Genomic DNA, 27,259 nt, shown 5'->3' with positions numbered 1-27,259 from the left:
ATTAACAGCAGAACAACAATTGTAATACTCCCTTTTTACAAGGAGTCACATGAAAAAGACAAGGGATAATGGGTTCAAGTTACTTCTGGGGAGTTTCTGATTAGAAAGTAGAGGAAATTTTTCACAATGAAGAAAATCAGCCATTGGAATAATCTGTCCCAGAGGAAATGGTGGATTGCCCAACATTGCATATTTTTAAAATTTGTCTGGACAGGGTGCTAGGCCATCCTAGACCACGCTTTTGCCAAGGAAAGTTGGATGAGATGATCCTTGAGGTGCCTTTTAACATGGTATTCTGTGACTGTATCAACTCTTGCAGAAATAGGTCTAATGCTGTTTAGGAGTCTGTCATAAAACTTGAAAAGACAACACTTGTCTTGAAATGATATTATCAGCAAATGTGCTTTGAATGTGTGTTTTTTGAAGTCATTCACATTCATGCTTTCCTAATATAACTTTTGCTAAAATTAGTTTCTTGAGCCTTTCTCTAACATATAATTAATTTGTCCTCACACAGAAATCAGACCTGTAACTATGGAATGTTTCCACAAAGCACTGAAATATGGGGATAAAATCAGAAAGAATTTTTTTTTTTCTCAAGCAAACAAAGAAAGGGATGTACTTCTATTCTTGGCAATTATTAATATTTTACTATTTTTGCATAACATAGATATTTAATCTGATGACAATATTTATAATCAATGGTTTTTAGAACCAATATAAAATTATTTAATAAAACCCATGCAAAAAATGTAATGGGCTGTCTCATTTTACAAAACCACAATCTAAAATCAATCATCCAAAAGGTTCCCCACTGCTTATTACTTCAAAAGAGTCATTAGGTTGTTTAGAGTACTAAATATCATTCCTGCTATGGCAGACCCTTGCCAAGTTGATTTTCTAAGGTACCAGGTTTAAGACTGCTACACTTTAATGCACTAGAAAGCGCAACTCACTAACAGTCCATGCTTGGCTCACTCCCAAGAAACAACAATTTCCAGCTAAGAGAGGATAAACACCATGCAATCCAAATACAGCTGCACAGAACACTAGCAAGGCCATGCAGAGCTGACATACAGTCAGAAAGTTATTGAAGAATACACACGTGGAGTCATACAAAGAAGTCATCCAGGTTGGTGTGGTAAAGTTAGGTATTTGTGGAAGATTAAGAGGCAAACTTGGAACTTTTGGAAGAGCTACATTAGGAAGACTGTTGGTGATGCTCCTGTGAAGAAATAAACAATGTAGGAATACAATAAAAAATAGAATATTTAGAGGACAACAGGGGACAACCCCTTATTAGACAGAAAGCTATAGGCAGGTGCTTTGTTAGGATTTTGTAAAAAGCACTTACTTGACAGGTTGCCATGACTCTTGTTCAAGACCTCTGTGAATGGACTGGGCAATTGATGATTCCATGAGATCAATGTAGCGGACAACCATTGGAACAAAAATTTCTTGCAAGTGCTTGTGAAACTTTCCATTGCACAAAAGTGCTTTAGAAAAACAAACAAAAGACAAAAATGTCAGACCTTTTGTTATAGGAAGAAGAGTATCTTAAAATGTTTTAGTACACAAAGGCATTTTAAGAATAAGATCTCACTTGTGTAGGAAATACAGTTCAGAAAAGATAAATGAAGTGTTCCATAAGGACAGTGTAGTGCATTTCAGACTGTCAGTGTAATGAAAACTAGATACATACTAAAGATACTTACTGAAGCAGAACCCTTTTGCATCTTCTCAAAATTAATAATATGCTTTGCTGAATCTAAACATTGGCAGTTTTGTTCATTACTTCTACACCAAGACAGGACAAAAATATCCAAATAAAGGAAAAAAAAAGTATTTGAATGCCATTCATAAGCAGTAGAATATTATTTATTTCACAGATGGGACTTACTACATGAAAAACTGCATACACATGCAAACTAGACATGCTTAAAATCTGAAAATTAGTTTTCCATCACCACTGCTTGTCGTTGTATTCCCTGAAGTGTTCTCTCAGCAAATTCTAGCTCTTAGCACACTAATGTCCTGTCCCACCAAGGGAATATATGTTTCATGTTTTGAATGTGTCTGTGTTCACCCTTTAATCTAGCACTGTTATTAGGACCTATAAGAATATTCCCATGTGCATATGGAAATCATAGAAGCTCAGGCACAGAGAGAAATTTTCATGACCTTGGCAACCTTATTTTTCCCTTGTCCGTGTTCTGTTGTTTTAAATTCTTTTGTAGGTTTCTCCTCCCACCTATTCCAGTATACAGACTTCTTATGTGATTGGATGGACACCAAAACCACATTTTGAGGAGGCTTCCTCCTGGAAGGAAGCCCGGATCGCAGGGCTCACCATGGACACCATCCTTTAAAATTATAATCCCTTTTGTTCTACTACCAATGCCATTCCATGTCTAACGTCAAAAAAAATTCTATAACTTCCAGAAACTACTTTGCCTTCCATTCTGGAATGACACCCAGCCCAAAATGAACCTGGGAGAGATGGAAACTATGGGGAAAATGTGCCATCAAGTTTCTGTCCCCTATTGCTACTTGCATTGCAAGGAAGTGCCTTTGTTGCTGAACGTCTGAACACTAGGTTACTTTTTTCTTGCATACAATGATCTGGAAGCAAAAAATGATTTTCTTGGAAACATCCTTGTAGAACAATAGGAAATATTGTATCAATCACCTTTACCCAAGGAAACAATGTGATCAGCACTCTTGGTTTTGTGCAACTGCCTTTCTTGCTAAGAATTTTCAAACTTGAATTTCCAACCACACAGGGGTGGAGATATCAGATATATGACGTTTTTTTTAAACAAGCATCTAGGTAGCAGGTAGAGATTATTAGGGTTTCCACTGAGAAAAAGGCAGAGGTGTAGGATCATGTCTTTATTAAACACCTGAGAATTCACCCTTGAGAGTACCTGTGAGTCCATTACAAACATGATCTATTATTTACAGTGCTCCTCAAAATAATTGTTAACTAGTTAGTTCTGGCTTATTATTTATGTATCAGAAATTCAAAACAGTTTTATTTTTCTCTATTTATAATTGTTTTATATATCTTAAAACTACGGCACCTTTTATCAGCAACAAAAATGACTGAGGAGGATTTGGATATTAATACAAAGGTTGCACAGTAAACTGCTGATGAGCACTGCCTTTGAGAAACAAAAGGTTGCTGGTATCAATTTGCATATTAGGCTGAGTTTTCAAGGCAACTTTGAGCTGAAAAATAACAAGAGTACAACTGTGCCAATTAAATCAATCTTGCTGCTTTGTAGTGAACCAGTAATTAATCAGGCAATCACAGATACTTGAAGGAATAAGGTTGTAGTTTAGTGTTTTCTGAGCACACTGCAGAAATGCTCTGCTACAAGCACTGCTCTGGGAATTACAGTAATGAAGCCTCATGGGCAGGAGGATGACTTGTTATTTCAAAGCCAGCATGAAATTTTAAGATGTCACAAGCAATAAAGGCGTTCAATGCAAAAAGCTGAATCATTTTCCTAACATCATGACACCAGTCTTTACAGGGAAGTGAAACTTTCCAAAATTATGCCAAGACTTATTGTCACTTCACCTCCAGGGTGTTCCCTGTGTATGTGGGTACACACTCACTAGAGAACTGTCTTGGATCAACAACTCCATGAGCATTCTGTTTTCCCAGGGTTCAGGACATGGCAGCTCTGATTTACCCACCTGGAGATCTCCATCAAGGATTAATGCAGGGCAGGGAAAGAACTCAAAACACAGGGACAAGTGATATGGCTGAGTATCATCAGACTCATGGCACTCTACCCTGTGATTAAAATTGATCTTGCCAAAAGGTACCACCTGTGCATCAAAGCAGATGGGAAACAAGAGATCCTTGAGGAAATGCCACACTTAAGATCCCTCAACTACCACTTGTCTTCAGGGCTGTGTAGCTTAATTCTCCATTGTCTTTTCAATATAGACACCCCACACCCTCTTCATATGAGTCATCTCATAGTCATACAAGCAACAATAAAATGAAAGCCTATGCCAGAGCAAGGTAATGTACAGGCAATATCAAAGGAAAACACATTACGGGAACAGAAACAGAACCCTGAAGTAGATAGTCTTGAAATATTGAAGAAGAAAATTATTATGTTTTTTCCATATTAGGAAATATATTAGCTGAAATATATTAAAACGTGACAAGAGAATATCAGAGATGGATCTAAAGTTAGTTATTCAGTACTGGAATGAGGTTTCATCTCTGAAAGTAGGAAATGAATTTGCTGTGCCTGCGTACCACAAAAGCGGTGAGGCTTCTACTGCTTTCACTAATACAGGCAGTTCTCAGGAGTTATCCTGGAGTCAGCATGTCATGCTGTCCTCAAGAGCTTCTGCAGAATCAGAGGCAGGGAAGAATGACACAGATTAACATGAGTCTCTTTTCCCTTTAAATAAATAGCACTCTGTCAGAGAGTCTGTAATTATCCTGCACTTTGAGGGACTCTATGGAAAAGATAACTTGAATTTTTCTGGTATATTTTAAAATTCAAAATAAGAAAGAGTATATTTCAAGATGGAAAAAACCTTGAGGGTCCAGATTATATTTACAACAATTGAAACTCAAGCAATCACATGTGAAAAGAAAGTTTGTATTCCCATTCATTTGCTATTTATATTCTGCCTCCACAGAGAATTTCTTAATCAGCTAGTTAAATTGCAGTAAAAATTGCAAGTATCCCAATTTATATGGAAATTATTTTGTATTTTTACATATAAGACATATTTTAAAAGCGAATTTTACAGGTTTACTTTGTGAAAGCAAGGTTAAAATTTATTTAATCTTTACAAGATTGAGTTACAGAAACAGCCTGTTGCACAATTTACCTTTGTGTACAAGTCCCATTAGGAAAAATGATTATTGGATATTCTGGAAAGGAATAATGCAGCTTGAGTTAACTCTCAGTGTCCAAGACATGTAGCTCTTATCTGAAGGTAGGTTATGATTTCAAAGCAGTTCCTAACAGGACTGAGTCCCAGATGTGAGAAAAGATACCCTCTACAGTGAGTGAGAAGTGTAAGGTTTGAGATATTGGGGCGGGCCTACAGATCTGATGACCTTAAATCCAAGTTGTCTTCTAACTCTACCCTGCAGTTTAAGATAGGGTATGATGTTACACATAAAGTCTAGTCCAAAAGTAGTACACAAATCAGGAAGGTGATGTTCTGTCTTTGGTGGTGTTTGCCACTCCACAACAGCAGTGGAACAAAACCTGTCAGAGCATTCCTTTCAAACAGCTGACACTCAACATGCTGCTGTTCTAAATGAGCTTCACCAGACTCTCTGCCCTTTACAGCAGACTCTGGCAGAGTTAGAGCAGGTGCACTGACATTCCACTGGGTAATATCTGAATGAGAATGAATGAATGTGAGTTACCTTCATAATACTCCTAGTTTTGACTGGTTTGTGCCAAGGTAGCAATGCAATAGTGCTGAGCAACAGCACAGGACAAAGTGGCAGTAAGTGGCACTTGGAGAAAAAACTCAGTAAGGAAATGATCAAATACTGAATACAGAGTTGGAAACCCTCTCAAACAAGCAAAATACGCAGACTCTCCATCTAATGAGGCATATGCCACTAAAAGGTATCTCTCAAACCATGTTAAATGAAGAGGAATTAATACATGTCTGTCTTTTGAGCACTAAAAAGATTAAGAATCAGAATTAATCAGAAGATTAATCTGAATAATTAAACAACTACAGAAAGTAAATTACCATCTAAAGCAGGCCCCTTCACAACATAATTTATAGGCTCTGTGGACAAAAAGTAACACAGTCATTACAGAGAATAAGACACAATCCTGGTACAGCTACGTTTTTCTTCCCTTTATGAATATCTCATTCCAGAAAAAATAATTTTGATATCACAGGGAGATGTTGAGAACTGTATCACTGTACAATCTGCAAAGCTTCACAGAGACAGGCATAACTGTGTGTGGACAATAATAACTCTGGAGTTTATTAAAATGTATATTTTAAAAGCAGCTACAATAATTATTTCAAATATTTACAATTTGAAAAAAACACATTAAGTTTATCTTCAATCTATTATTCATCTCCACAGTGAATGCAATTTTTTAAATAACTTTTTGTGGTTAAGTCTCATAAGAAAAGCTGAAATATTTTACAAGATAGGAAGATCATCCTCCTCCCTCCCTCTCCCCATTTTATAAAGTTCTTCAGTTAGACTAAACAGGAATGCAATCATTGATATACTCTGCCTTTTGGAATAATGTCAGAAGATAATGGAGAGTCTCAGGGTGACACAAAATGAAGCCCTTCATGAAAGAAATGAGAAGCTTCAGTCAGGACTTCCCCATCCTCCCTTCTCTTTATAAAAAATTATACACCACATTGGAAAATGCATTTTTTTCTCATTATTAATTAAATATTGACTGAAGTATTCGCCTTGAATCTTGCACCATGGTTTTTACATTGTGTAAAATAGCATATTCACTATTATTTGAACATACATGAATACGAATTTCCATTATCTCAAAGGTTTTTTTATTATACTTTAGTGGCATAGTTATAAATAGTTTTACATGCAAGTTTTCTTTAATGCTGTAGATGTAAGATTGTTTCTTTATTGTTAGGAGTTCTCTCATGTCAGGTTTATGTGAAAACTGATTCATGCACCAAAGATTTAGAGCTCATTTAATGTTCTTGAGATAGAATAACATGCAGGTGTCAGTCCTCCAAATTTCAGTGAAGATTAACCTAATATGCAATATGGTGACCTAACTGTTCTTCATTTGAAAGAAGTCTGAAAAGTAATCTCTGATATAGCCACAGAGTGAGAATAACCCAGTGGGATTTCCACCTCTTCATTTCCTAATGAGTTTTTTGATAATGAGAGGTGACTTTGCCAGTCACTGTGGGCTCTATTATGGCTAATTTACTCCACTTCACTCTCCTTGTTAATTATTAACACTAGCCTTTTTATCCTCATGAGACCACATTCCAGTTTTTCCCTTTTTAGATTCTTTTTCTAAATATATCTTTATGAAGGTGATAGTTTTCAGGACAAGGTTTTCACTTAGGGTAAAGTCAGAATTACTTATTTTACCTTGGAAGGCATTAAAATTGATTATATAAGCATGGGACACTCTTGTTAATGCTTTTTATGCAGTTGCAAGGTGAAAAGGCTGTTAATTAAAGAATAAGCACTGAGGTATGTTCCACTTGGGAATCACTTCCTGGTAGAATGGTCACTTGCCACTTGCAAACATGTCCTCTGATTAATAGGTGACTAATTTCCATGGTTGCTTTCCAGTAGTTCTGGAAAAAGAAAAAGTGTGTAATTTTCCAGATGGCTTTCACCTGCCAGAAACTGTCATTTAATATATCTATTACCATTAGGGAATTACTGAAATTGGAATACAGGTGTGATATTTCATACAACAGTTGTTTCATGTCCTTTAGTTGAAGTTTTACAATTCTTGTAATAGTTGCTTTAACAAGAAAGTTTTCATAGAATGCCTTTCTTAAGCCTGTTTTAGTAATTTAACATTATTTTATGTTTACTTTTTTAAGGAAAGAAAAATCAGCAGCCTATAAGGAATCTCCTGCATGTGAGGACAACCCTTGTTTGTTTCTAACACTTCTCTCAGGTTGGAACCAAAGATCAAAGGAACACAAATGACACAACAATAAAGTTAAAACAGGTGTCACAAATCCTTCTTGTAAGACTACTGTAAAATACCTACACAGTTTTCAGAAACCAAAGAATTGTTTTAAGTGCATGCAACATCACAATTAGAGATATGATTCCTAAACTGAAAAGGTATGATGGTAGGAGAAGAAGCTGAATATCCCATCTGAATATAGCCTTCAGAGTTTTAACCTGAATTTTAGATGGTTGGACACCACTTAAAGAGGTGCACAATCCACCTTTCAGGAGTCCAGCTCTTCTGAGATATGCACTAAGATTGAAAAATTCCTGCACCCTTTTCAGCAACCTTCTCAAGTGGCATCATGGCAATTTTAATGTTTCTGAAGTTGCAGTTGGCTCAACAAAGGATCCAAACAGAAAATTTTTTGTGTGTATTTTATTCCATTCATGCTAACACTACTACACCTTTACAGACATAATTAGTGTGAAAGAAGTTTAGAAGGCTTAGAAGGAAATCTAAACTACAACTTTAAGCAATATAGATTAAATGTAAACTATCAATACCTCTTGTACTACTTTTACATAATTGACTCAAAACTGAGCAAATTGTAAATACCAAGTGGTTAATGCACTGCCAGAATAAGGAGTGAAATGGTACAAGGATAGAGAGAAACTGCTCAGCTTGCAGGAAATGGAACACCAGGATATATATCATAAAAACAGGCATTGCCACTTTTACTTTGCGGATTATCCTATTTAAAAACACAAAAAACACATTTCTAAGGTGTGGGTACATTGAAAAATCTTACCCAGACAGTATGTAAAAAAATTAAGATCTTACTGTCATTTCTGAGGGCATTATTCAGCAGCTGGAAAAGTGGGAAGCTGTCCCAGGAGTCCTGTGGCTGTGCCTCAAGTGCTGAATCCATATCGACAGAATACAGAGACAAAAACTTCTCTGCATGCTCAGCCAGCAGTTCTGGCCACCAAGCAAATGCCTGCAAACATGAAAAACCAGAATTACTAAGCATGAATCTAAGCAAAGAGATGTGCTCTATCTACGGCAGAATACATCTGAGTGACATATCACATCCTGTCTCATTTGGGGAGGAAGAACGGGCCAAGTGAAAAATGTGAAGATATTTTATAAAACTTTGCATCAAAAAATGTAAGAAATCACACAGATTATTTTGGGAAAGGTGATATGATCAGAATAAAAATATAACATCAAAAAAATCAAAAAAGAGAATATAAATGCCTGCAACTTTTTTCAGAGAGCAAAGAAAAGCGTGAAGGCTTCACCCTTCAAAAAATGACTGTATGTTACTTTTGATTTCATTAAATTCTAAAGCAGATGAATTTATTTTTAAAATATATCTTTATGAATACATTTTGAATTTATTTGGTAATCAAAAAGGATGGTTTATTGTGAATTTTTATTCCTTGAAGTCTGAGGGTTATTTTTAACATCTAGAGAGTGATTTTAATTCTGACTTTTGCCTTAAAGATGTCAGCTTCTTCTGAGGAAGACACCCAGCTTTCCTTGTGCAAATGCCATAAATCTTTAGAAGTTCACTAGTGTCTATACCAATTTCCAGCAACTGAACATGTTGGAACATGTTTTCTCTGGCAAAAATGTATATTCTTAGGCAATCCTTAAAGAAGAGAAGAAATCTGTGAATAATATCAGCAAGTAAAGCCAGCTCTTCATTAAAGACATATAACTATTGTACTTTTTTATTGTCATGTAAATCTAGGATTTTAAATGTCAGTATTGGAGCTGAGCATTGGATCAGAGGGAGCTCTGTGATCCTGCAGTTACAGATGAAGGTGAAAGGAGTTTATGAAACAGGATGAACACTGAACCCTGCTGAGAGTGTTTTGCTCAGTTCATAAGAACATCTGACATTGAGAAATGCCTACACATGCAACACAGGAAGATGTCACTGCTTTCAAACTTATGCCACTCATTTTGAATATATAATTTTGAATATTTTGGAGTTGCCAACATGGAACATCTGTAGCTTTATCTACAAAAGAGCTCAATCCCCTCAGCTTCAAATAAATTCACAGAAGTCTTCACTTGCATTTATGGAATGTAGGCCCTGGGTGGTGTAGAATTATGTAGTCAGGTCTGAAAGGCATAAAATAAAAGACAACTTCTGTAAAGTGGTCTACAAATGTGTATTTGTATCATGGATTTTCTGACGACTGCCCGTAGTTCTTTCTGGCATGGAGCAAATGGAGAAATGATGAATTGGCAAAGGGTTTTAAAGAAATGCTGGCATGCCCTGCTATTACTGAAAAGTACTTTATGTGTTCCAGTGGCAGGATTGAAGGATGACAGCTTTTGAACCATAGTGAGGAGAAGAGGCTTCAAAAACTTTGGCAAGAGTTTGAAATGGAGTCTTTCATCAAAGTGGAAGAAATCTTTTATTAATGAAGCCTGTTTAAGTAGGAGTTAATGAAAAGAACAAATTCCTTACTCTAGAAAATAACTACATGGAAATAAAAAAAATGTATATAGGCACTGGTAGGGGACCCTTCTAAGAAAAAAAACCCCTCTTTTCAGAAAATATTGCCAAAATTTCAAAACAAAGCAAAACCAAAACTAGAAAATGAGCATATTTTCTCTCCATTTTCTTCCTCGTTGTAAATGACACTTTGAACCCAGACAGAAATTCTTCTGACTCGCTCAAGAGTTATGCATCATTACTTGGGCAGCAAGAAAGAATAATTAAAAAAAAAAAAAAGAGCTAAATGCAACAGCACAGTTGTTATGGATAATAATAGACTAAAAGCAATTAGCAATTGGTGACACACATTCTAGGAGAACAGAAACATTGACTAAATTAAAGGATTAAAGGAAAAATGGAGTTCTTAGATTCTAGAAGACACATAAATGTGGCTATGCAACACCAGAAATCATCAAAACACTTTTTGCTACATGTTCAGTGCACAGCTCCATGTATGAGCAGAGCAAAACAATGCTTAGTTGGAATCACATACCTCTCTTCCCTTTGGGAATCCCCGAAATTTGTAAAAAAGAAAAAAAAATCTAGTATTAAAAAATGTGATATATTGTTTTACAGATTACTGATCCTTTTCATCAACTGTAGCATCAAACACTGAACATTTGCATAACATTATGATGTGAAGTCACCATACTTAATACCCACTTTTGAGTAGGGAATGTATTATTTGGCAATCTTTTTCTCAGATATATTTTAACATTGAATTTCATTGAAATTGAACATACATTACATGAATGAAGGAAGGGGAAAGCAACCTTAGCATTATCTTCATTCTTTTCAAGGTATCTTAGATTAGATTGCGAACTTTTGATGAATAAATTCTTCTGAAGGCACATGCAATATATTTACTCTTCTGAAAAACACCACATCTCTGACTGCAAATAGGTAGTATAGAAAGCAATCTTTGAAAAGAGATGCTTAATCATATATATGTGATTTGATATGGGTTTTGTTTCTGTGCTCTTTTCACACAGAAGTCCAATTTTCCTACCATCATGCAGATCCTCAAAAGACAAAGACCACAATGTATACATTTTATTAAGTAATCATTACACTGTAACACAGTGGCAACAGTAGTGTAGAACAGGACCTCCAGGGAATTAATTTCAAATCATCAAAACAGCTGTTTCTTCAGTATAAGATAAAACATCTATAACAAGTTCACACATGACAGATGTAAGCTAAAAAACAGATTCCATAGTGTGATATAAAACCAGATGTTTTGAATGATCATATTTTATAACTATATATACTAAATAATGTTTATCCCTTTGCAAATTTTCAAAAAAAAATATTTATTGAGTTTTTTGTGAACATTTTAAAAGCAATTTCCTGAACCTTAGAAAACTGTATTTACTAATTAAATTTCAATAATATATACAAGTGTATCTGGCCAAGTTAAGTTTTGTAATTCCTTGAGATAAGAGGTGCTAGAATTCTAGTTATTATGGTTTCTGTATCATGAAGCAAAAGATGTGAAAGTAAGAAACATAAAATTGTTTTATTTCATTTCTTCTACATTACAATGCCATTTTAAAAGCACAAGTTTAAAAGCATACTTTTCCAATCAAAAGATGAACGATGGGAATGAGATTATTATAACTATTTTTATTTTTCTGTCTATACTCTGGATCTATACAGGATGATGAAAAACCAGCATTCAGTTATATTTTCCTTCTATTCCGAACGTCGGGTGAAAAGTTGGAAGGAAGAACTGTATAAGGCTATGAATGTTTTCCGTACCATTTCATCACCTCCAGCACAAAGATGCTTTCTTTTTTTTATGCTCTTTAATTTTCGTCTCTAAACCTACAGCTCATTCAAGTGAATTGAAGTAGAGTTTTATTTCACTTCACTTTACATAAGCTTCAAGTCTGCTATTACTCTGTAAATGTGAACTGCCTTAAACATATGTCAGAAAGTAAAACTAAAATATTTCTTGACAGACTTGGTTCGCATCAGGGGAGAGAAAATCTAGGAACAAACCATTCTCTACAGAAAATGCAATTACAGTCTCACCTCGGAATGGTGCTCTTCATTTTGCTGCAATACTTCAATACAGAGTTCTGCAAGGTGAAGAACCTCTTCCAGTTTTCTTGCAGGTGTTGCTTGATTCATGGTCTCTGTATGAACACAAAATGTAAAACAAAATTTAGTTACAAATATGATTTACAGTAAGTGAAAATGATGCCAGAAATTAGTGGGAATGGTGCAAACTGACAAATTTCTAAAAAGAGATTTCAAGTGTTAAGGATAATAATTTAATACACATAAACAGAGCTGAATGTCCAGATCACTAAAAAGAGAAAATAATTCACAAGGGCATCAGTGGTCATAGTAAACATCATCTGATTTAATATGTGAGAAATAACAGGTGCATCACTGTATTAGATGATGAATTTTTGCAATAAGGAAGTTCTTTTTCTCTTCGAGGCCATATATACAAAGACAGCAGAGAGTGGAGACCTTTTTTGTTATTGTCAGTATAATGTCTTCTCTCCAGATGACTCATTACGGTCATCAGCAAAATTCATACCTTTTGCAGCAATGAAAAATTCCAAATGTTTCATCAAAAAAAGACATTCCATTTTAGGCATATTCAAAAATAAGAAAAATGAAAACCACAATAATTCACACAACTCATTTCTAATAACTATTTATTCAAATAACTAATTTTCTACCTGCTGTCCATCAATATAGGTGAATTTGCATTCTTTTCAGTACTTTAGCAAAAAGGAGCATTATGAAATAAGGATCTTAGAATTAACACAAGCCTACTAAAAATTCCACCTTAAAGAAGCACAAATGCAAAAGTTACAAATGACATGAAGCTCACTCATTCTACCCAGAAGACTTCAAAAAGAAAGGAAACAACAAAGGTAAATCAAATGTAACTAAAATACCGGGAAATTAAAAACCAATTAGTTTGCAATTAAAAAAACCATAGCACTAGATTTCAGAAAGATTCACAGGAGATAAGGGAAGAGTCCAAAATAAGTTTTTTACAAAGATATTTTAATCAGTAGAAGTAACTTGTCCAGCTACATAATTTGTATCATTAGGGATAACTTGAGCATTAGCTATTAGAGCTTGTTTACCTAACAAACTCTTGCTGCTAAGCACAAATCATGGGATGATGGAAGTGATGTACAATATAATCAGATATAAAGTATGGTCACATTAACCAGGTTTGCAGAGAACTTATAAAGCTGGCAAGGTCAGTGAGGGTTTCAGGAATTCTGTTTTCTCACTTTTTGTGCATGCTTATGGATCACATGGCTAGCCAATCATGTGAATACACATCTTCATATGCAGGAAATTCTACTGGCATTTCCTTCCCACTTTGCATTCATCATTACATAGAACATTAGCAGATTTATTAGACAATTCACATAACCTCCTTGATGTTAGTAAGAATATCAATCCGCATGCGAGAAATATATTTAACACAACTTTTCTAACAAGTCAAAACAACATTCCAGACATTTTAAAGGCAGGTGACCTTGTCCAGTTCTCCAGCACTAACACACTAATGCATATTACAGTGATGATACAGCTTTGGTGTAATTTTTGAAGAAACACTGGATAGAATCTCCAGCAAGCATCTGCTTCAAAGTGACTAAAACTCCCCATTGGTTTCATGCAAAAACCAAGCAGGAAAATTAGCTATTGAAGCAGCTACAAAGAATTCCTTAAATTTTATTAAAAGAGAACACATAACCAGTTACATTGAAATAGTTTTTTTTCTAAAACCAGAATTTAGCTCAAGAAAGAGTTAGTGTAGGAACATGGGTCAAGCACAAAGCACACACCAGACACAAAACCCCATTCATAATGCCAAGATCACTATTATCAATACTGTACTGTATTGCATTTACAATTTTTATACTGTACAATGTTTATATGAATATATATATTATATGAATATAACAATATATTCATATATTCATATATATTAATATATAACCATATATGAATATATAGAATATATTCAATATATATTGGATAAAGAGAGATTATAAAGGATTGGCCAAATGACTATTATTAAGGTTTTATATTATAAAGACTACTATTTGATTGAGACTAAACCAGTGGTTTCTACACTTATCCTGGACTGCAATTGCTCTTTCTTCTAGTGGTCAGTGTCCTCCCCTCCCTGAACACATAGCAAGTACAATTGATACAGATCATGTACATCACTAGCAGTGTCACTGATGTTAATGAGTCTTAGGAATAAACCAGTGACATTAATACAGAGCATGACTGGAACATCTGATTTCAGCATAAACATCTAATTTTGTTACAAACTCAGCCTGATCTTCATTACTTCACCACTAACCAAGTAAACAAAATAATTGCATTCACAATTGCATACATTCCTAATGAAACTAGATTAGATGTAAAATACTCAAAAATTATATCCTAGAAGGACTCCTCTAAATTATTAAGAAACCAATTCTAATAATTATGTTGAATCTCATGTTGCATTTTTGCACCAGAATAAACTTATTCCACACCTGCAATTAACTCAAGATGCCCTAAAAATGGCTATTGAACAGATATCATTATCACTAGGGAGAGCAGGAGAAAAAAAGATTTACCATCTAACTGTTGAGATTATCCTGCTCCACCACTGTGATAAGATCACAATGAAAGAGAAATACAGTCTTGGGCTGTACAATTACAATGTACAATGTACAATGTACCAATTACATTGAACAAGACATTAAGGAAATGCAGTTCTGGTCATCTGGGCTGAAATGATGGATTTTGATCAGAAATGGAAAAGAAAGGAGTTTTTTTTTCTTGTGTTTGTCTGAAAGACATCATAAGCCTAATAAAATGAAGGATGAAAAAGAGGAGCAGAAATGTCCACACACAGGCGATGCGGGAATACAGTTTTCCCAAAGTGGAAACACTTGGGGAGGAGAGGACCAACCTTTGACCAGGGATGATGCTAGCAGAAGAATGAATGAGTCATGATCAGTGATTTAACCTAGACATTTTAAAGTTTTCAGTCATTGTGGGACTAATCATCAGGAACAGTTTTTTTCCATAGAAATAGCATGTTTAGGAGGAAAAAGAGTATGAAAACTATAAATACACCTTTGAGTATGGCACGTTTCCAATTGATGTTTCATGGCAGGAATGACTAAAAATGTGGGCTATATTAGACTGAATCAATCCCAATTTCATGTTTTCATAAAACTCATCATGCTATTTATTAGTTTACATTGAAACTATTTATTACCAGCTAAAAAATGCAAATTGCCCTTAATGTTTCTAGCTATTTGCAATATTTTTAAAACCATTATTTTCCTAGAAGATCTGTTCATAAGAAAAGGTGGAAGAGAATTGCACTCAGTCTATATCCTTGGACAAATCTGTCTAGTTTTTTTCTTTTTTTTTTTTTTTTTTGTTTGTTTGTTTACTTATTCACAGAATAAATCAATACATGTAATTTCTTTTGCCTGATATAGACTTCCCTACATTTCACTTAAACTTCATCTAAACCTTCCTTTTCCATGTGTAAGTTACCACAGCAGCTAGCCATTTTTCTCTTTAACTGAAGACCTGTCAAATTCTAGGGAATGTGTCTTATGGATATCCACCATTAACAAGGGACTATGAAGTAATTTGAGAAATAAATAATGAAATATTAACTTTTCTTTTTTTTTTAAAAAAATACAAGCATCATGAAATAGGAGTAGCAATAAATTCTTATTTGGAAGTTTCAGAACCTCCAAAACACCTGAGCCAAATACTGTTCTTGTCTTTGTAAGCATAAAGGAATTACAGGAATGGAAATCAGTGCTGTCAGTTTTCATTATATTCCTGATGTCTTTCTTCCCACAATTATTAAAGGTTGTTAAGATGTGTTTACACTGTTCAAACTAACAAGTTGCAGCAGGAGTCGAGTCAGTAAATATGCTGCTTGACATCTTTTAGAAAATAAACAGAAAAAGCCATCAATCATCTGTTTCCAGCTTCACATCCTGCCAAAATGAAAAAGCAAACCAGGCTTTGCAAATAATGGATGCTTTCTCAAGTATGCATTACCAGTGAGTCACATAGGTACCGAGAAAATATTGTTAAATGAGCTAAGTTAACTGAGTGAACCGCTACTGAAATGAAAAAGTGACTGCTTCATGAACCAACACAGCCTCAGGCCACAGGGGGCTGTCAGATCATCCAGTCTCACCTCCTGCATCACACAGGTCAGGGAACTTCTCCCCAGTCCTCCTTTTTGAGACTATCAGGATGTCTAAAACCTAACAACAGTGGGTCTAAAACCTACCTTAAGCTTGCTTTCCACAAGAGAGTTTATCCTTGAAATGCACAATTCACCTCTCTCATTTTCTCCCCAGCATGTAAGCTGTTAAATATGTGTGATTAATTTCTCATTGACATTTCCTGAGCACAGGAATCTGCTGATTAAAGAAGTATTTTTTTCTTGGTTATGAATACAATGCAACTAGGAGACTCCTGTCTCTGGCCTGCCAGTCTCCCCCTCAGTGACACAGCATATATTCCATATATCCCTTATTTTTTATCCCTTGTTTTCCCTGATTTGTATTTCATTCTTCTCCTTTATCTTCAAACAAGCATGTCCAGAACCAGAGCCTCAGCAAAGCCAACCTGTCTCCAGGCAGAGGAAAAAAGGTAAGTATGCTGAGCAGCTCCCAAGTTCCCAGCCTCAGCAGGCTTACAGTGAAGCAGGACACAAGGTATATTGATAATACAGACACATCAAAATTTGAGCTCTATGGAGCCAACTCTGCTCCAGACCCATTCATTTGGTCTTTTTAACATGTGAAACCTGCAAGATTGCTTGAAGCTGGTATGTTACTAAACCCAAACTGACTCTGAAGAGTTAACCCCAAACTGGTATAATTTAGCCATTATAAGATTACTTAGATTACTTACATTATAAGATAACTTAGATTTGACTGTGCTAAATTTTTGTGCAATTTCTCACAGAATTAATTCTGCATGGAAAAGCAAGGAGGTAAATCTGGAAGGACATTCTATATTTTTATGTTTAAAAAAAAAAAAATCCATACTTATACAAATAGTGGAATTTAGCTTTAATTATGAAGCTGAAACCAGTCTTTCCATAATTGCTTTCTACGATTTCAATAGCATTTTAAATTCTAGGGGAAAAAATAGAATTAATTACCATTATTAGCTAAGTATAGAAAGACTATAAGATTTGTAAAAAGTTAGAGTTTACATCTACTGCTCCATGACCTACCATTTTATTGTGTCATGCTACAATATTTTAAAGTTTTTCAAATTTATCATAGTATTCAATGGAATTACCTTAATGGGGCAATCTTTCTTTGTTTTGTTTCTTTTTTTTTCAAAAAAGGGAATCTTGGTTCATTGAAAAACAGAAATAAAATCAAAAAGGTAAAAATAGAAGAAAAATCTCTTTTTTTTTTCCAGCTGATCATCAAAGCACTTAATATATGATTTTTTTTTTTGTATTCTAATTTTGGCAACACAGATACAAGCAGCTGGTATTTTCCTTTCTTTCTTCACTTCTAATTTTACTTCAAAGGGGGAAAGAACTAATATTCTCAGCACTTCCTGATACTGTAGAATAAAACTCGGAGATAATAAACATGACAAACTGCAAGGTTTCATGAATAAAGAGAACTGAATTGATGAATAACTCATTAGAAGATGGAGAGAAAAGTGGCATTTGAAAATATAGACTTAGTAAAAAGTATTTTTAAAAAACCAGAATATTTTATGACTAAATTTCAAAGCCTTACTGAAAAATGACAAGAAGAAATCTAATGCTGACAGGCAAGGGGAAGGGAAAAGAGATGTTGAAAATGATTAACTGAACTGAAATTTGAAGAAATTACTAATTGAGGACATAAAACAAACAGAAAATAGAAAAAAATATAACAGAGATTTGCAAAGGTAAGTTGGACATGTACTTTCCTAGATAGGATATTTTTGTATAAAAGAAATTCAGTAGATCTCATCTATTCTAACTTTAATAAAGCATTTGATTCTTTGCCTCATGGGAAAACTACCAGGTGAGCTGAAGAAAATGAGGATTAAAAAAGAAACAGCGTGGGGTATAAAGAAGATGCCTCAAGTGAAAGGGAATAAGCAGTGCTGAGAAAGTGCATAAAAATGATTCTTCAGAGATTCCTTGAAGATTCATCTTAGCTTCCTTTGTATTTTCACCAGGGACTTTAGAATAAATATTAGGAGCATATGACAATGTGTAAAGCATAGGAAACAGACAGATGCAGTAACAAGAATTGGATGGGAGAGAGAAACATATTAAAATACCTTCAAAAGTTAAAGAAATACATATTAAAATATTTTAAGAAGTGACAATACATTTTGACACATGAACAACAATAAACATTTCCTATAATCTGAGAGTATGTCAAAATTATCAAAACTGTAAGACTGGGTTGAATTAACTTTTCAGAGAAGAGCTGTGTGACACAACCATGATACAGACATCAGAACCCACGTTCCTTGACTATATTAGATAAAATGTTCCTGTTATAACAGTACTGTGAGTACTGTGCAAAACATCTCATGGGGATGACTTTGCACAGTTCTTGTCACCAATGCTCAAGAAAGTGGAATTCAAACTTTAATAGAGAAAGACTCCTGAAACTATAAAAATGAAGAGCAGGCAGCTACTCTGAGGCAAGCTGATGAAAGCCTAGGTTGCATGAGTACTAAATAAACTCTTGTCTAAAAATGCATCATAAAGCATGGAGGAACTGGAGATGATAAAATGCTAATGAAGGATGAAACTACCCCTCCCTCATTTGGGATACAGGACAAGGCTGACATATGTTTGGGAACTAGTTTTACTGGAAGGTGATACACCTGCATAGCAAACAGGACTTGAAATTACCTTCCCATGGGTGAGGCAGGGGACTGAAAAGGGGAAGCACGGTGACAAAAACTGACTCAGCCCTAGTGTTAAAAGGTGTAGGCATTTTTACAAAGGAGCATCAGGATGCATACCTAACAATCTGGGGATTCTTTTAGAGACCTCTGGTCCAAAACTGAAACCAGGGATGTTTGCCCAAATCCTCATTTCCATTTAGTTGCACAACAGAGACCAAGAAGGTGCTATGCTGCTGTGCAACCCACTTTTGTTTGTTCAGTGAAATGAACATGCATGGAGAGCTTTAATCAAGTCCTCTCCACGTACAATGACTCTCTCCACTTGCCTTCTCAGCTTCAATAATGTTTGTAGTGTTCTTCTTTTTAAGCCAGACAGATCCTTCTGAGCCTTGAGGGCATTTACATACTACCCTTCCTTTAGAAACTTGTGTGTAATGAGTATGTTAATGATCTATGTCTTAAAACCCAGCAAACTTCTGAGTGTCTCCTGACCTTCTCTTGTATGGAGTTAACATTTATTCAGCCTTTGGCAGTCCTTCTGATAAAAACAAATTTTGGCATGACAACTGATTTGTCTTTGAGCAATTGTACGCTCCAGAGTAACTATTTGCTCTAATTTTAAAAGAATTTATTCTTATTCCTTCTATTCAAACTGTTTGGAAGAAGGAGCCCAGTATACTGAGTTACTACAGCCTTTTAAAAATAGTGAGCTAAAAGAAAACTGACTAATAATTCAAATCTTTACAATCTATTGCCTCAGAAATTAATATCTGTGGACAATGACAGATACTTCCCTGATTGCTTTCCCGACATTTACCACTTAAATCCCTTTTATATCTGCACAGCAAGGTAATTCCCCTGTGCTGAAAAATGTAGTTGTGTATAAGTTCCTGTCTTTTCTCATGCAATAACAGCAGCAATAGCAGAACTAATTAGTCCTCAGCCATTCATATTTCTAATAAATTTAATAGGGAAAAACATTAATTTCTGAGAAGGAATAAAGAATGCATTTTTTTACTCTGTGTGTATGGATGTGTATAAGTGAAAAAAAAAAAAAAAGTCTGTGTAGGGAAGGCCATCTTTTTTGAAGGACAGAAAACAGAGGCATGCAAATTTCTATAGGCTCTTCATAGGAAGTATGCAAAATGCATATGAAGAATACTGCTTGTCTCTGTCCTCAGAATCTGGCAGGTCCATTTATGTTCAACATTATCTATAGGAAGAGCTAATGTAAGTTAAATACTGAATAAGACAGGAATACATGCCATACATAAAATGATTTAGAAAGTACTTTCAGGTGGTGCAGTCTACAGACAGCATGTGCTCAAGTGAAAATGGGTCATACTTAGAAAGAGATTTTCATGTATTGATGCTGTGATTCATATCCTTGACAAATTATAAACCCTTGCTGCAAACTATCAGGGCACTATATGACAGTTCTTAGATATAGTTCAAAATTACAATAGTAGGTTTCCTGCTCTTCTCCTCATAATGGTAATTATACTGACTGAGCAGATTAGCTACTCCATAAGAAATTCAGCTGCACATGTAATAAGGAATGACATGCTGAACCTTGCGTAATTGCCATGGCAAATGTAATTTTTGTTAAAAAAATCTATTCTATATTCATATCAGTACAATGATGGGGGAGGCTCAATAAAATGCCATCCTGACTGTAAACAAATACTGTTGATGGAAATGCTGCTTATACCACCATGTTTGCCATTAAGAAAGTAACCACTGTCTTCTGGAAAACATTCAGAGTCTTGTTCAACTGAGACTGTGAAAATGAGAGCACTTGGGGAATAGATCAGGGAACCTGGCAAGCACACTGCTGAGAAAGGGTTCTCACAACAAAAAAGAATCTGCATATTCACCTCTGTATTACCTAACAAGGACACTCCTGAAATTCAAGATTAGTTATCAGTATATAGTGCACAAGTAAAAGGGTAAAGAACAGTTGTCTAGAAATAGGTTTTCTTATTTTCCACAAAAATAAAATATATGGTATTTGAGCTAAGAATATTGTACATCAAGTTCATTATGTAATCTGTAGGGATCCAGCAAGAGAAAAAAACAGGAGTAGGATTTGGCCCTAAAATGTCATTGTATTGGGATATGTCTCAATGGCTTTGTCTTTTGCATCAGAGAAATGTGTTCAATGCTACACAAAATTCCAGTGGACACATTCTATCTGTTCCTTTCAATAAAATTATATTTTTTCTGAGTTTCTGATTAATTTTCAATTGCATTTTTAGTCAGAATTGGTATTTAATTAAGCAACTAAATTATAAACATAGCCTATGAACCTCTAGCTTCAGCTAACTCACACAGTGAATTTCCACTTACTCACTGTAGGTGATAGGCTTTCCTCTCATCCATTCTCTAATCTAGCTATTTGCCAGGTCACTTAAGGGACAACTTTGCTATCCTGTCTTAAGAAGGGCAATGGTTTCTTTCAAATCATGGAGAAACCTAATGTAAAATGACTAATACCAGCTACAGTAAATTTATTTATTTATTCATTTATTTCTGTGCCTGTAACTGTCATCTGTGCTTAATGGTTTTGGGTTTCCCACATAAAGAGACAGAAAAACGAAGATTAGCAGGTGCCTGGCACAAGGAAGATTTGTACTTGAGGTGATCCACGTTGTATAGAAGTTTACACATTGCATAGAAGTGTATGCATTGTATAGAAGTGCACATGTGAAGTTTTAGAGTGCAGAGGTAAAAGGAAAAAAAATCTCTAAAAATTCTCTAATAATTTTCAATTAATTTTAATCAATTGTTTCCGAATTTCTAATTTCAAGAGACATTTTCTTTAATACCTAGAGGCATAAAAATATTAAACAGAATATTTGTGCTATCTAGCTTTAGGTATCTTAGCTAGAAGGGAAACTGTCTTTAGGGTGTTTTGTATTTGATGCTGTGAGATTGGCCTTTCACAGAGAAATCATTGAAGGACCTCCAGAGCACTTGGGAGTCTCTTGCCTAAGGAACCTCTCCCTGTTGATCAGAGGGGTCAGCAGATCATCTGAGCCATGTGAGCTCCCATCAACTCACCCTAACAGATTGTGGCATGAGTATCCATTCCACCAGCACATTGCCTGTTCCCTAATTTATAAATTCCAAATAGATCTCCTATTTACAGGGCATTTAAAACTTTTAAGCAAAAAACAGCATAAATCTCGGAAATCAGTGGAATTTTCTGACACTTCAGTTATGGACTCAGTTGTTAAAGAAAAGTAGTTTTAATAATTTGCTAGTCATTTTCAAGCCCCTCATTGACAAGGATCTCTTCTTTGAACTACATTCACTTTGTAGTCATCACACCAGTCTGTCTTTCCAGATGGAAAATTAGTTCATTGAAAGACTACTACCAGCTCAATGCCCCTCCCCATAACTGTGGTTGACATTGTTTGTGAAACCCCACAAAGCACCACAATCCATCTTCCTTTGGGTGTAAGACAAAGCAGTGCACAGCTCTGTTTCACAGCATAGATGTGCACAGTCCCTCACACTTCTATGTAGCCAGTTCTACTCAGCTGCAATGAGCAATTCAGCTGTGCTCGTTGCATGATGATCTTTAAATATTGGGATATAAGCACTCAAAACCCCCTCCCTGTACTATTGGAGAATATAGACCTAGCATCTTCATGAAATTAGGAACACAAAGAACCACCATCCTCGTAACCCGCAGGTATAACTAGAAAAAGAAACATATCGCTAAACAAAGCCATATCACAGAAATGCAAAACCAGCTTTACAAGATTATTTTTCCTAGCAAGACCTTCATTAATAAATTGAGCAATCCTGTTACAAAACAGACACACATTTTGCAGAGGACTATGAAATTATATTCTCTCAATACAAAACTGTTTTTGAATTTAATAAAATTAAACTTTTCTGCATCATACCCCTTTAACAGAAAATACAACTTAATCATCTTCCAAAACAGAAAATTACCTAAACTGATAATAAATAGGTACATAATAATTAAGTATCAGTGTAAAAACATGGGCTAAACTACACCAAAATTAATTTTAATATTCACAAATGTTCTGATCAGTATATTCATATTGTTCAAATCAAGGAAAAAAATAACAGTCACAAAACACATCTGTAATACATGCAGACATGCACACAAATAGTAATCACCTGAGTCCTTTTCCGCTGTTGCTAAATAAAAAAAAAAAGGGAAAGAAAAACATCGTTACAAAATATATATATATATAGAATACATACAGAATATATGAGAATTCTCATGTAACCAGAGAAGAATAAATACCACATAAGGAGTTAATAGCTTCTTAAAATCTTGAGTACATCACACAAGTGAAGGGTTTTTTCATGTGAGGGAGAAATGGTGCACGTTTCTGAGTAATACATTTGCATTTACTATCCCTATATAGTCTTTATTTCAAGTTCAGGCACTGAACTTGCATCCATACTGTGCCTGGGAATTCAGAAACATATATGATATTAAATGAATAGAAGAAAGTAAGAATGTGAGAATATTATTTGTATTAGAATCTTCTTTGTATCTCTACTTTTTAGGCATTTGTTATTGGTCTATAGCTGGTATTATCTTCTAATATTTACATTTTGACTGACTAATAGGATGTTGTTCACTAAAAAGAATAGAAAAAGGACAAAAATCTCCAAAATATATACTAGTCACATTTGAGGACATCAATAATATAAAGATACAGACTCTATGCTTTCTGTACACAATTTGAGGAGTAAGCATTTAATGCAAACAATGACATAAATTACTTTCAAGAGAAGAATGTAACTTCAAAGCACAGATACAATAATGCTCCTATAAACCTAAAGAAGCAGAATGAAACCTATTGCTGAAAAATATTACATTTATATTGGTACAAAAGTAGGATGCTTGTAATGACCACAGTATCAAAAGATACCAATACAGGTCTCATTGCTACTGAAATCCAGTACATTGAATTTTCTGATGTTACGATGCTGCAGTCCTTCACTTACAACAGTTTTTTATTCTCAGAAAAGTACTTCACCTGTTTCTCTTTATTCATGCAATGATGTATTGTGCTTTCAGTTTACAACTATGTTAGTGTAAAACTACTTAAATAAATCTAGTTGTGTTCCAACCAAAAGGCAATAAATAGAAAAAGGAAAACTGCAAGTCGAAATACGGGAGTCAGTTTCATGTGCTGTTCCAGCTTACTCAGTGTTAACAGTGTGAATACCCTAAAGTGCAAACTTTGCTACTTCAGGGGAAGTCTCACAATTCTTTAGGATACAGTAAAAAATCTTGGGAAAAGTTGCATTTACATCATGGCAAAAAACTTTCCAGTCAATTTTTTTGTCAGTGTGTTCAGGTATCTTTTGCAAACTTTTGTAATATTATAAAAATGTTTTTATTTTTATATTTATTGTTTCAACAGGTTTGATACATGACTTAAATACTGAACATTAACATTTCCCTTTATGAATACAGGGAAATATGAAAACTAAGGAAAACACTTTTTTTCCTTTTCATTTTCCAGAATAGATTTAATATTCATCCTTTTTTTCCTTAACACAACATGATATCATAATTAATTATGATAAACTGGTTACTAGGATGGTTTCATGTTGTTACTTCCATGATATAATACAGGTTGCTATAGTGATGCGATGGATCTTTTGTTAATCACTTGTGAGATCAGTTAACTCATGTTTTTCTGAGAATTCGAGCAGAGATAAAAATGGGAAAAACGTTGGCTTTATAATATTGCTAAATATATAAGGCTTCTTCAATTTGCTCCTATGCTAGCTCTGTTTCTTCTGGTGTATTGCTAGAAATACATGCTATTAAAAAAAAATAACGTGCATAAAATCTGTACTTTTTAAAAATAGAATTAATCTTTCAATATTTTCCTGAGATTAGCTCCAAAAATCCAGTGCATACAGCTTTCTGTTCTTGAATACATCTAGACAGGAGTATCTCTAGCTTTTTTGGTCTTTGTGGAGAGTAAAAGTCTGTCTTGACAAGGTATTTGACTATTATGACTTCCTTTTTGTTCTACATAATATTTACAAATAATAAAATGATATTGTGCATCATGGCCATTTTTTTTAGGAAAATTTCAGTTAATTTGACAATATACTTTGTAGAATATACTGAACTTTCAGAAAAACTACTGATTACCTTCAAATCTAGTATTTTGTCCCCTTAATTCATTAAATCAGAATGTAATTAAGGTTTTAATAATCAGATTATTATACAACTGATAACACAGCTGCAAAAATAAATAGCATCTATTTGTCTGCCTCATAAATAGTTCAGAAAAGAATCTATCCAGTTTTCAAATTTCAAGGCAACGACACTGCTGTTAAGAATTTCCTGTCAATATTTTAATCCCTAGAAATAGCTAAAGAAATAAAAAATAACCCATAAACAACCTCTTAAATTTATGAGGAATTCAAAAGTAAGAACAAAGGGCAACTTAAATTAGGAAGTCCTAGTCTTTCATTCAAACAGGGTCCCAGGAGGCATATTAAAGCAATGAATAGGAAAAAGCTCCACAGTTCACCAGCTGAGATTTTAATGAGACATTTCCCCTTGCTGTGGAAGGGGTTTGTTCTGGAAAGGGAAAAGGCTGCTCACGGAATATGCAGTTAATAGGCGTTGTTGGCTTTTACAGCCACTTGGGCAGTTGATTGCTGTACTAACCTTCTATTTTGGCATATTCTGTAAGTCGAGTGTAATTGATCAAGGCAGCCTTCTCCAGACATTTTCTAACCACTTTCTTCACCTCTTCTGCTGGTATGGGAGTGGCAATATCTTTCATTAAAACCTGTGTCAGAGACAATTATACCACTTCATTACAGTTATTACCCAAACCCCAGAGGAAAAGGATAAAAGTATCTTAAAGTTATGACAGATCTGATAACGGTTAAAGGCAGAAGTCAAAAAGGAACTATTTAATCTGTTGGGCTGGATCTTTGTCTTTGAAGGTTTCTGTCCAGCCCTGATTTGATTGCCTGTACAGAATTTATCCCTCCTGTTTGGCAACTTGCAGCATGCCAGTCAGTCTTCGGGTGACATTGAGACCAGGGGAACAACAGCATTCCGTGGATGAGCTGGATCATGGATTGTGGAAATTGGCTTGGTTCTCACCTGTGGAAAAGCTTCCACCTTTGCAGAACCATGAACTCTTCAACAGGGTGAAGTCATTCAAATTCAACATGTCCTTGCTGTGAATAAAATGTCATCTATATGGGCAGGGAAAACATTGAACTTCCAGGAGAATATTTTATTATGGACAAGTAGAACAATCCATTCAAGTGTTTTCAAAACATGTGAGTACCTCACCTATTGCAAATGAGGTAAACCAAGAATCCATACCTCTTTCTACAAATGCACCATAATGTACTCTGGGTTACTATATTAGAAAAAAAAAAATTGTGGATAATTCACATGGATTTTTACTTCAAGTTTGCACTCCATTAACTTTCAACAGGTAAGTATAAACAAAACTCAGTATGTTTTTATCACATTTTTATGTAAATAATAAAATTTCATATAACTCACAACCTTAAAAAATTCTTCTCAAGTGGATCCCTGGACAAGCTACCCCTTTATAGATCTGAAAGTTATTGTTAAAAGAGGGACCAAGAGATGCAGTCTGGGGAAGGACTTGGTAGAAAAGAAACAGGTTCAGCGACAGAGAAGATATTAATAAGGAAGACATTGCTGAGAAGCAGACTTCAAGAATACCTGCACACAAAATGACTTCTCTGTGTTTACTTGCTTTTCCAAATTAATAGCTTCTGAGTTATCAACAAGTGAATTTCCAGTATTCAAAACCTTTTGTTCTTGGTCTGATATTTCTTCACATTTTTCAAAGAGAGGTAAAATAGAATGGTTCTAACCCATTCTGCATCCACAAATGTAGGAAAGCACATTTATTCCCAGTCCAGACTGACAGTGGTGCTGCTCGAGCACCAGTTAGAGCACCACTGCCCTTTGTGATGGCAGGAATGGGGAGAGGAAATGGATGTTTCAAAAAGCACAAGGGAGCCTACAGAGCACTACAATCACTGAGATGGCAAGCGAAATAAAACATATATGCCTAGACTCCCTATGTGTTTTCTGAACATGGCAGAGGTTTTCTAAGAGAATCTCTATCCATTAAGTGTTCTGCAC

The 27,259-nt window shown here is 34.8% G+C and overlaps 1 protein-coding gene across 8 annotated transcripts in view; it reads right to left on the bottom strand.

The window, feature by feature from the left end:
• The window catches only part of CADPS2 (calcium dependent secretion activator 2), a 283,784-nt gene that overhangs the window by 46,717 nt on the left and 209,808 nt on the right, over positions 1-27,259 (bottom strand). For 2 of the 8 annotated variants that reach the window (XM_086886988.1, XM_086886989.1), the window contains exons 16-21: positions 25,784-25,907; positions 23,248-23,268; positions 12,211-12,314; positions 8,499-8,655; positions 1,355-1,496; positions 1,106-1,225 (exon numbers count right to left, since the gene is read on the bottom strand). In XM_086886988.1, coding sequence (XP_086743114.1) covers positions 1,106-1,225; positions 1,355-1,496; positions 8,499-8,655; positions 12,211-12,314; positions 23,248-23,268; positions 25,784-25,907 — 668 coding nt within the window. The remainder of the gene's footprint in view (positions 1-1,105; positions 1,226-1,354; positions 1,497-8,498; positions 8,656-12,210; positions 12,315-23,247; positions 23,269-25,783; positions 25,908-27,259) is intronic. The other 6 variants (XM_086886992.1, XM_086886993.1, XM_086886990.1 and 3 more) reach the window with 3 other exon arrangements.

This window comes from Cyanistes caeruleus, chromosome 4 (assembly GCF_971803275.1).
Source record: "Cyanistes caeruleus chromosome 4, bCyaCae1.hap1.1, whole genome shotgun sequence".
In the NCBI taxonomy this organism is placed as follows: Eukaryota; Metazoa; Chordata; class Aves; order Passeriformes; family Paridae; genus Cyanistes; species Cyanistes caeruleus.
The sequence above is the reverse complement of the archived record's forward strand: the minus strand, read 5'-3'. Positions and strand labels throughout refer to the sequence as shown.